The 11,259-nt window shown below is 44.0% G+C and overlaps 1 protein-coding gene across 2 annotated transcripts; it reads right to left on the bottom strand.

Annotated features, from left to right (window-relative positions):
• Positions 1-2,573: 2,573 nt before the first annotated feature.
• LOC123439903 lies at positions 2,574-3,729 on the bottom strand. Of its 2 annotated transcripts, none has more exons than XM_045116525.1 (2): positions 3,165-3,729; positions 2,574-3,063 (listed from the first exon to the last, which is right to left on the bottom strand). In XM_045116525.1, exons 1-2 carry the CDS (start codon positions 3,367-3,369, stop codon positions 2,873-2,875), a joined length of 396 nt encoding a protein of 131 aa, XP_044972460.1. In that variant the 5' UTR covers positions 3,370-3,729; the 3' UTR covers positions 2,574-2,872. The 2 variants fall into 2 exon arrangements, with proteins under 2 accessions (XP_044972460.1, XP_044972459.1); XM_045116524.1 differs by having other exon boundaries at positions 2,574-3,072; positions 3,165-3,726.
• Positions 3,730-11,259: the final 7,530 nt, after the last annotated feature.

Raw genomic sequence — 11,259 nt, forward strand, 5'->3', positions numbered from 1 at the left:
GAATTGTGGATTTATGATCATATTATCTATGAATATTATTTGAGTCTCCTCTGATTTCTTATATGCATGATTTCGTATCCTTGTAATGCTCTTCGAGTTATGGGTTTCGTTTGGCCAACTTGATCTATAATTCTTGCAATAGGAGAAGTGCTTGGTTTTGGGTTTATACCGTGTGGTGTCCTCACCTAGTTACAGAAGGGGTAGCGAGGCACGCATTGTGTTGTTGCCATCAAGGGTAAAAACATGGAGTTTATATCATATTGCATGACTTTATCCCTCTACATCATGTCATCTTGCTTAGTGCGTTACTCTATTTGTTATGTACTTAATACACTAGATGCATGCTGGATACCGGTCGATGTGTGGAGTAATAGTAGTAGATGTTGAAAGTAACGCTCTACTTGTCTCGGACGTGATGCCTATATGTATGATCATTGCCTTAGATATCGTCATGACTTTGCGCGATTCTATCAATTACTCGACAATAATTCGTTCACCTACCGTAATACTTTCTATCATGAGAGAAGCCTCTAGTGAACACTATGGCCCCCGGATCTATTTTACACATTATATATTCAGATCTACATACAAAAATACCAAAAATACCTTGCTGCACTTTTATTTATTTACTTATATTTACCTATTATCACTATCAGATCTCACCTTGAAAGTAATCGTAAAGGGATTGACAACCCCTTTATCGCGTTGGGTGCAACTTTGTTTGTTCTTGCGAAGGTGCCTTGGAGCCTCATCTTGATACTCCTACTGGATTGATACCTTTGTTCTCAAACTGAGGGAAATACTTATCTCTACTCCGCTGCATCACCCTTTCCTCTTCAAGGGAAAAACTAACGCAAACTCAAGAAGTAGCACCGGGCGTGCTGACGATCGCGATAGGAGACGCGTATCTCGTTCTCAGGACACGATGGATAAGCACAGCGTACGGTGGCATGATAGAATTCTCCCGAGTTGCCCCGGGTTGGCCCCGCAGACGGCTCTAGTTTGGACCAACACTAGCAGCACTGGCCTCGCTGTATTATGTTGAATTACTCCTCGGGTAGTGCTAACTCCCTATGCGGCAATTAATTAATAGTATTATTATGTTGGGCAAATATAGTACCATTGTTGGGCCTTGCCACACCAGTTTTATCCCAAAACGAAAGTCAAGGGGGTCCCCATAACAAACCCAAGCATGTTAGGAGCGCTCATTTATGGAATATAACACCGGTAGACGGAACGATGGCAACAAAGGTGGAACAAAACACTAGGCTAGAAGGCCAAGCCTTCCACCTTTTAACAAATATATAGGTGCATTAAATTAATTAGCAATAATATGGTCATATAACAAGGAATCCATGTTGGCACATGGAAGCAATGCACCTGTAACTAGAAACACTAACAAAAGGCTGAGCAAGCGGTAACAGAGCCAAGCAGTGGTCTGCTGGGTTGTGGAAAGGTTAGAGGTTTCATGGCAATGTTGGGAGGCTCATTTAACATGTGGTAGGCAGCGAGACATAGTGAAATAAACGAGACAACTAGCAAGGCAATGATAGTAATGGTATCTAGGGAAATGATCATCTTGCCTGTTATCCCATTTGGAAGAAGATCGACTCCGTGAAGAAGATGAACCGATATAGTCGAACGGATTCTCACACTCTGAAGCGGTTCGTAACTCTATCGAGAAAAAGCAACCCAAAAACAAGAATCAACACGCAACATTCACCACGGCACATGCATGATATGATGCACTACTTACTATGATGCATGTCCATTTCAATTATGCAATGCATACCATGACAATTCACAACAATCAAACACTACACATTAAGTGAAGCTCAAGATGCAACGAGTTGCATATTGACGAAACACCACATACGAATTATTTAGTTCACTCTCGTTTAATTACACGACAATATTAAATATTGTTTAAACAAGGCAAGAGGTGAAGCACAAATAGACTACTTATCTAGGAATTCTAAATGAGGTCGGAAACATCATATAGCATTTCCGAAATGACCTCACACGTTAACTTTGAAATCTGCCCAGATCTGTCCTAAACATACTTTAAGTTTGTTAAACGGAAAAATAAAGCGGCTCGCGTGAAACTACACATCATTCTAGTCGATTACATATATAAATCATCTCCAACGAAGTTACGGTATAAAAGATACGAGCAACACAAGATATTATGCCATAAATGCAGCAGGAAAACAAATGCACGGGGTGAAAATAAAAATGAAGCTCAAGATGCAACGAGTTGCATATTGACGAAACACCACATACGAATTATTCAGTTCACTCTCGTTTAATTACACGACAATATTAAATGTTGTTTAAACATGGCAAGAGGTGAAGCACAAATAAACTACTTATCTAGGCATTCTAAATGAGGTCGGAAACATCATATAGCATTTTCGAAATGACCTCACACGTTAACTTTGAAATCTGCCCTAGTCTGTCCTAAACATACTTTAAGTTTGTTAAACAGAAAAAAAACGGCTCGCGTGAAACTATCCGTCATTCTAGTCGATTACATATATAAATCATCTCCAACGAAGTTACGGTCTAAAAGATACGAGCAACACAAGATATTATACCATGAATACAACAGGAAAACAAATGCACGGGTGAAAATAAAAGAGAGGCTGTGGGGATTTGATCCCTGGACCTCGCGGTGCTAGCACTGTGCATTGACCACTTGGGTTGGTTCCATGGGTCTACACAACATATGTGGGGATGCAAACCCGCAATCCCCTGGTTCTAAACCAATGCGCGGACTAGCTGGGGTACGGCTTGAATTGATAAAAGATGCACACTTAGCTAGAAGAAGCATAGCATGTCGCTGGCTGAAAAAAAATCTGAAATAAAAGAATCAGACGGCTCGTTCTTTTGCTGTGACTGGGGTTGCTCGATCGCCATGGCGGACAGGGTTGCGACGGGGGAGGCCATCTCCGGCGAGGCTGCAAGGGGCGCGGGTCGCGGATCCATTCGCAGGGCTTCGAATCCACTCGAAGTTGGGGCACGGTCCCACGGCAGGGTGCTCCATTGAAGCCACTACGGAACCTGGAGCTCCTAACCAGAGAAACGAGAGAGGGAGAGATGAGCATGAGTAGTAGAAAAAGAAACGGGGAAGGAGAGGATGGGATGGGGCTCTGGAACCAAACCTAGAAGGCGTTGGGGTAAAGGCGCCTGCAGAGGCCGGCCGCGATGGAACCTCGAGCTCCATGGACGAAGCAGAGTAGGCTGGAGAAGTTCAGTGCAGCGCTGGAGACAGCTGCAGGGGAGGTCCGATGGGACCGGATCCAGCGGCTGAGGACACGCGAGCAAGGAGCTCCCAGCGGCGCTCGGGGCTGACGACGCGTGCGGCATGCTTCCCTCGGACGACCATGACAGGGACGACCTTGGCGTGTTGCGACTGCTGCTCCATGTCGGCTCGACCCCCCGCGAGATGAGGCAGAGAGAGGATCAGAGTGAGGGGAAGGAGGAATACGAAAAGAGGAGGAGCAGGGCGGCACAGTCCTAGCTGCGGGCGATGAACGCGGGGAGCTGCGTGCGACGGACGCGTGCGACGGCTCGGCTCGCGTGGAGCAGGAGGTCGAGGCACACGGAGCTTTGTATCGAGCGTTGGAGGCACGCGCGGGTGAGGGGTGAGGTGGCTGGCTTGTTGTGACTGGTGGCTGCAAAATCAAGGGAGGTGGTCGGCGATCTGGTTGGAAGAATGGGTCGGGAGGGATCCGAGGAGGGAAAAAAGGAGCGGCGGCGTTGCGGGGGATTTGATGGATGGGACAAGCTAGGGCTAGGGTTGATTGCTTAAATAGTTAGGTGGGCTAATTTTAGGTCTATCTCCATCGTCTGATTTAGATCGGATGGTCGAGATAACTAGGTTAGGGAGTCCATTTGACTAACCGGAGATGTTTTGGGGTATTATGGGGTCGATCCGGATCTAACGATTACGACCGCCGGGTTCAGGTCCGGGGGAGTTTTCGAACTAGGTTGTGCGGAGGTCAGTGCACTGTGCAGAGGAGCTAGCCATAGAAGAGAGAGAAAATGGGTAGCCCGGCATTGGGGTTTTCAAAACACCAAAAAGTCCGACGTTTGACCGGCTATAGTGCCGCTATAGGTTTAACGGCTCGGGTATCAAACGAACTCCGATTGCGAGAAATTTGGCATTCGGCCTACCTACATTAAAATAAGACCTCACACCAAGTTTCAACCTAATCCGAGAAGGTTTTATACACACTTTTAAAAACAAGATTTAACGATGCCACGGGCGCGTTCGTGTGTGGTTGGTCTCGAAACGGTCAATGACAAAAACAGAGAGAGCCAACATCTAAACAACGGATGCAAGTTTTGAAAACTGACAGCAATGGAGTGCCGATGCAATGCAGGTGATGTGAATGTTTTGATGATGATTGCGACAAACAATCTAATCACACGACGACAACGGAATAAAAGGGGAATCTTTTGGAGCGTCGGTCTCGAGTTGTTAAAAAATCATACTTCAGCAACACAGAAATTTGAGTTAAAACCGAGTTGCATTGGACTGCACATACGAGCACCACAAAAAATTCCTAGAACTGTCATTTCCATACCATCGTGGTTCCCTCCCGTCGGCGTTCCACTAGCACAGATGTTCCCCTTCGCCATTCCCCTACTCTATCTAGGGTTTGATGGGCTGGAGAGGAGGGAGATTACGGACGCAAGAGGGAGAGGAGGGGCGGAGAGGATGAGGGGACGGGTGGGATGGAGAGGAGGGAGGGGTCTAGTGGGGACGGGTGGGAGAGGGAGTGGATGGACCCAGATCTTACTAGTGTTATCACCGCCGGTTGCGAGCTTGTGAGGCTGAGGGCTCTCGTTCCCCTGCTTCGAGCAAGCGAACAGGTACTCATTGCGGGAGGGGCGCATATGTTTCTCAGCCTTACCAGGATCCTGCGCTCGGAAAGTTTTTGCGAGTGGGGGTGTGGTTTGCTCGCCAGGAATTGGGCCAACTTTTCCTAGCCCAAATCATATACCACCCCGAACAGCAGAATCTGCCATGAAAATTCTAGATCTAAAATTCCAAGCAGTTTTTCCTGCATCCAAACAAGGTTTTAAATAATTTATTAATTCTCAAACTAAATTCAGTACTATGGTAGAGGAAAATATGCATACGCTCGATACTTTGGCTAAGAACATGGATAGAATTGCTCTTCATGTAGATCCTCTTAAAACTAAAGCTATGCCACCTAAGCATAATTTAAATGAGACTACTAAATCTATCCAAAGATCTATGAATGAAAGTAGGGAGAGGACCACTAAGCTGAAAGCTAAGGAAGTAATTCCTAGAAAAAGCTCTCCCACTCGGTTTTTACCAAAACCATGACGAATATCATAAAATTATTGGTACTTCTCCTATTGAATATTTTTTTACTCCTCTGAATGTTAATGATAAAGGACTCAAGATGAGTCAACTTTAGCTAGTGAGCATCACGTTTGCCTGGAGACTGATGATTCTAATGCTAAAACTGAAAAAATTGGGCTTTGAGAGGTCAAAACTTTATCTAGTGATGTACCCACTATTTTGGATTACAAGGACTTTAATTATGAAAGTTGCTCTTTAATAGAATATATTTCCTTGTTGCAATCCATTATTATCTCACATAATTCTTGTGAACAAAACAAGCCTTTCACTAATCATATAATTGAAGCGATGATAAAAACATATGATGAGAAACTTAAAGTTGAAGTTTCTATTCATAGAAAATTGCATGATGAGTGGGAACCTACTATCAAAAAAATATAAATAAATATGAATGCAATGTTTTGTGTGACCTTGCACCTAGTGTTTCAACAATACCTATATCTCTATGTGATGTACTTGGTCCCACTAATATTCAAGAGTGTTCCCTAAACTTGCATCTTGCGGATTCTACCATTAAGAAACCCTTAGGTATAATTAATGATGTTCTCATTATTGAAAATAAAAAATTATGTGCCTGTAGATTTGAATATGCTTGATATTTATTGCAATCCTACTTGTCCAATAATACTTGGAAGACCTTTCCTACGAACCATAGGTGCAATTATTGATATGAAAGAGGGTAACATAAGGTTCCAATTTCCATTAAAGAATGGTATGGAATACTTCCCTAGAAAGAGGGCTACTTATGGATTGAGTGTCAAATATGACAACACTTGATCATATGCATTATGTCTAGCTAAGGGCGTAAAACAATAGCGCTTGTTGGGTGGCAACCCAATGGTTATCTTAATTTTTTTTTTCTGCTTAGCAGTGATGACATGATTATTGCATTGTAATGATTGTGTTTTTATGTTAAAATTAGTGTTAGTGCCAAGTTAAACCTTTGGGATTACTTGTATGAATAGTATAATTGATACGGTGTAAAAACAGAAACTTTGACGTCAAGTGCAGAACTTTTCTCATTTTACTGGAACGTATTTTTAAGTTGAATGTTTTACACAGTATTTTGTACAAATTCCTCAGGACGACTGAAAGTGCACGCTATGCCCCTAATCGTCTTTTGGTGTTAATGACAACACATACATAGGAAACTAATCCTATTTGTTGAGTGTATCTCAGGACGGCAAGTACTTTAGTAGATTGAGATTTATGTGCCAAAGGTTGTCTGAAAAGATTGGTGATTTATATTCCGAGAAGGCTCGGGATTAAGAAGAGATGATGTAGAGTAGTCTTTTGAGTTTACTGATATTGAGTATAGGGATCCCGCACTATTAAGAGGGGATCACAGGTTTTGCGATGAACTTGCTCATACCACATCATTACTATCATACCAAACTCCACACAATCTCCACTTTGTTCTCATGCAAAACAGGTCTATTGCCTCGGACATCCGGCTCCCTCCGGACGTCCGAGGGCCGGACGACCTACTGGCTTTGGAAATCCGCAGCCCGTCGCACTGCTGCACGGGCCGCCACCCCCTCATCTAGCTCCGCTCCTCTCGGTCGCATTGCCAAATTCCTTGGCAAAGCTCATTCTGCTTTGATGAAGGATGTCTCCTTTCAGTGTGGTCAAACCCATGATGTGGTTTCCCGCCTAGTCTCCTCCAAGAATGCCCTCAAGACTCGCCTGAGAGCCTCGGGCGCTATTGATGTGAGTGATGATGAGGCCCCTCCTGCTGCTCCTCCTATTGATTTTGGCTTTCTATCTGGTCCCGAGTGGTCTGATTTCCTTGACGAGGCTGGTGGCAGTGGCTTGGCTGATGATGCTGATGATGATGGTGATGAGCTCTGAGCGTGATTGGTGCTGTTGATGGCTCCCTTTTTGGTACTTGGTGCCAAAGGGGGAGTAATGTATCATAGTTTTTATCGTAATTTTAGTCTTTGGAGATTTAATGTAATGGATAAATTCGTGTATGCCTACTTATGAATGGTTGTGATTTGCTATGGATTGCTATGATATCATCATAGACTATTATGTCTTGCTTTCCTATTTCTATGATGATCTATTATCTTTACATGTTGATCCATTGGAGCTTCGATTTTTTTATCATGCGTATCTTAAGGGGGAGCTCCGTACTAAATATCTCCTAGACTATAATGTATGTGAAATCTTTTTGAGACCTATGTATATGTTGTCATCAACTACCAAAAAAGGGGAGATTAAAAGTGCATGATATGCCCCTAATCGTCTTTTGGTGTTAATGACAACACATACATAGGAAACTAATCCTATTTGTTGAGTGTATCTCAGGACGGCAAGTACTTTAGTAGATTGAGATTTATGTGCCAAAGGTTGTCTGAAAAGATTGGTGATTTATATTTCGAGAAGGCTCGGGATTAAGAAGAGATGATGTAGAGTAGTCTTTTGAGTTTACTGATATTGAGTATAGGGATCCCGCACTATTAAGAGGGGATCACAGGTTTTGCGATGAACTTGCTCATACCACATCATTACTATCATACCAAACTCCACACAATCTCCACTTTGTTCTCATGCAAAACAGGTCTATTGCCTCGGACATCCGGCTCTCTCCGGACGTCCGAGGGCCGGACGGCCGGCTGGCTTCGGAAATCCGCAGCCCATCACCAGAAGTTTGTGAGGCGTATAACTCGGAAATCCGGTTCCCTCCGGACATCCGAGGGCCGGACGTCCGGCCAAGCCCCGGAAATCCGGAAGCCTGCACCAGTAGAATTTGTGTTCTATATCTCGAAAATCCGGCTCCCTCTGGACGTCCGAGCGCCGGACGTCCGACCCCCGTCGGAAATCCGGAAACTACCACCAGTAGTAGTTGAGCTGTATAACACGGATTTCCGGTCTACTCCAGACGTCCGGACGCTGATAAATTCAAAATAGGTTCAGTGTATCTATAGGCCTCGGATGACCGACCCCCGTCGGACGTCCGGTTGCTGATAAATTCAAAAGAGTTCCAGACGTGCCCACAGGCCTCGGACGACCGACCCCTGTCGGACGTCCGGCCCCTCGCGGATGCCCGGACTTCCGGCAACCGTCGGACATCCGGACCCTGTGTGACTTAAGCACCTCCAACGGCTGGATTTCACTCCACACTATATATACTCTTCTCCCACCTCGTGAAATAGTGTTCAACACAGCTAGAATACACCCAAGAACACCTTTCCTCTCACTCACTCTTGTCTACACCAAATCCTAGATCCCAAGAGCATTTGTGAGTCCTTTTGAGTGTTGTTCCAATCAAAAGATAGATCGTCTCCCTCTCCTCCTTCCCACCAAAGTGATTTGTGATTTGAACAAGTTTTGAGCAATCCCCGTGATCTTGTTACTCTTGGAGGTTGGAGACTCCTAGGCGGTAGGAGTCTTCGGAGAGGAAACAAACCATTGTGATATCCCCCCGAAAGTTTGTGAAGGTTTGGAAGCCACCTCAAGGCTTACCACTAGTGGTTGAGAAACGCCTTCGTGGAGTTATCTCAAAGGGAGAATAGGGTGAGCCTTCGCGGCGTTGGTGTGACTTCGTGGTAACATCCGCCCCTCTAACGGTGACGTAGCTTCCCTCCAAGGAAGTGAACATCGGGATACATCCTTGTCTCTCTCGGAGTTTCGGTTATTCCTAACCCTAACTCTCTACTTGTGTTAATCCTTATTACATACTTGTATTTGATTATTGTTTACTGCTTGTCTTACTTCACTCCTAATAGCTTACTCTTTGTCATAGCAATTATTAGGCTTACACTCATATTCCGCACTTTAGCCTAAAATTGCTAAGTAATTATTAAAATTTGGATATGTACCTATTCACCCCCCCTCTAGGTCCATCTCGATCCTTTTCAACAACCTAGTTTTCCAGAATTTTTGGAGTTAGATAAGTTTTGCTTCATACAAATTACTACAAACTATTCTGATGTAGACAAGTTCTGTTTTTTCTTGCATAGTTTGCTTGTTTTGATGACGGTATGGATTGTATCGGGGGGTATAAGCCATGGAGAAGTTAGAATGTAGTACCTATTATGCAATAATGAAATACAAATCAATTTCCAACAGTACCTAAGTATTTGATATGTTGCTTATACTAACGGATCTGACAAAGTATTGTTGAGTTTTGTGTGACTGAAGTTTTCAAGCTTTGGGTGTTATCGCGATGGACAATGGAATAAGGAGCAGCAAGAGCCTAAGCTTAGGGATTCCCAAAGCACCCCTAGGTAATATTCTAGGAAGACTCAAGTGTATAAGTTTGGGGATGCCCCAGAAGGCATCCCCTCTCTTGTCTCAATCCATTGGTATGTCACTTGGAGCTATATTTTTATTCATCACATGATAGGAGTTTGCTTGGAGCGTTGCTTGCTTTAGTTTCCTTTTCATTTTTAGTTTTCCACAATCATATTTTCTGGACACCCCAACCTTAGAGATATACACATCTATCATGATTTATTAGAATACTCTTTCTTCTTCACTTATATCTTTTGAGCTAAACAAGTGTTCCACTGCTTCACTTATATCTTTTTTAGCACGGTGGCGTGTAAATTTTATAGAAATATTTGAACTCTCATTCCTCACTTATATTTGTTTGGGAGTTAGTAAACAGTAGCGGTAATTTTCATGGGTAGTAAACCTAGTCCAAAAATAATAGGTATTCAATGGATGATAATCAAAACCATCATGTAGCACATAAAAGAGAAATTGTGGTTAATGGTACTCATGCGGTAATATGAAAAAGGTCTGAGTGCATCATTGTTGATTCCTAGGAGTAGCAGTACTGATATATGTGAATTCCTTGATTCTTTGAATATTAAAAGCGCATGGCAGGTGAAAGGATCGATATGGTTGACTAGAGGGGGGTGAATAGGCAACTACCAATTTTTAGCTCTTCTTAACAAATTAGGGTTAGCAACAAAAGGACCTCTAGATAAACAACTAGGTGAGCAACCTATATGATGCTAACAACAAAAACAACAAAAGCAAGCGAGGAATACAACACAACAATAATAAGGATAAAGTAAAGGTAAGAGATTTCCACAAGTGGAACCGGTGGAGACGAGGATGTGTTACCAAAGTTCCTTCCCTTTGACAGGAAGTACGTCTCCGTTGGAGCGGTGTGGAGGCACAATGCTCCCCAAAAAGCCACTAAGGCCACCGTATTCTCCTCACGCCCTCACACAATGCGAGATGCCATGATTCCACTAGTGGTGCCCTTGAAGGCTACGACCGGACCTTTACAAACAAGGTTGGGGCAACCTCCATACAAAGCTTGGAGGCTCCCAACAAGACCACGGAGCTTCACCACAATGGAATGTGGCTCCGAGGTGACCTCCACCATCTAGGGTGCTCAAACACCCAAGAGTAATAAGATCCGCTAGGGATTAGTGGGGGAAATGAAATATCTCTTGGTGGAAGTGTAGATCAGGGCCTTCTCAACCAATCCCTAGAAAATCAACAAGTTTGATTTGCTAGGGAGAGAGGTCGGGCGAAAATGAGCTTTGGAGCAACAATGGAGCTTGGGGAGGTAAGAGGTAGTCTTCTTGGGGAATAAGACCCCTTTATATAGTGGGGAAAAGAATCCAACTGTTACCCCCACTCTGAGCCCGAGCACAGCGATACTATCACTGCTAGGAGCAGTACTACCGCTGCTAGGATCGGTACTACCGCACGGTAGACTCACCAACCACGGAAGTAAAAAAATTACTTCCGTGCCTACCACCGCTCAGGCTGCGGTTGTGCAAAGAGCGGTAGTAAGAAAACTACTACCGTCCAGAGAGCGGTACTACCGCTCACACTTGCGGTACTACCTCTGGCACTTTGCACAGACATGGGGAAACAAGTTGGAGCTC

This window comes from Hordeum vulgare, chromosome 3H (assembly GCF_904849725.1).
Source record: "Hordeum vulgare subsp. vulgare chromosome 3H, MorexV3_pseudomolecules_assembly, whole genome shotgun sequence".
NCBI lineage: Eukaryota > Viridiplantae > Streptophyta > Magnoliopsida > Poales > Poaceae > Hordeum > Hordeum vulgare.

Excerpts from the sequence above, each read along its gene's own strand:
- LOC123439903 (XM_045116524.1), bottom strand. The coding sequence starts at position 3,369 with ATGCCGCACGCGTCGTCAGCCCCGAGCGCCGCTGGGAGCTCCTTGCTC. Across the intron at positions 3,073-3,164 it reads TTTACCCCAACGCCTTCTAG|GAGCTCCAGGTTCCGTAGTG; the intron begins GTTTGGTTCCAG and ends TTCTCTGGTTAG.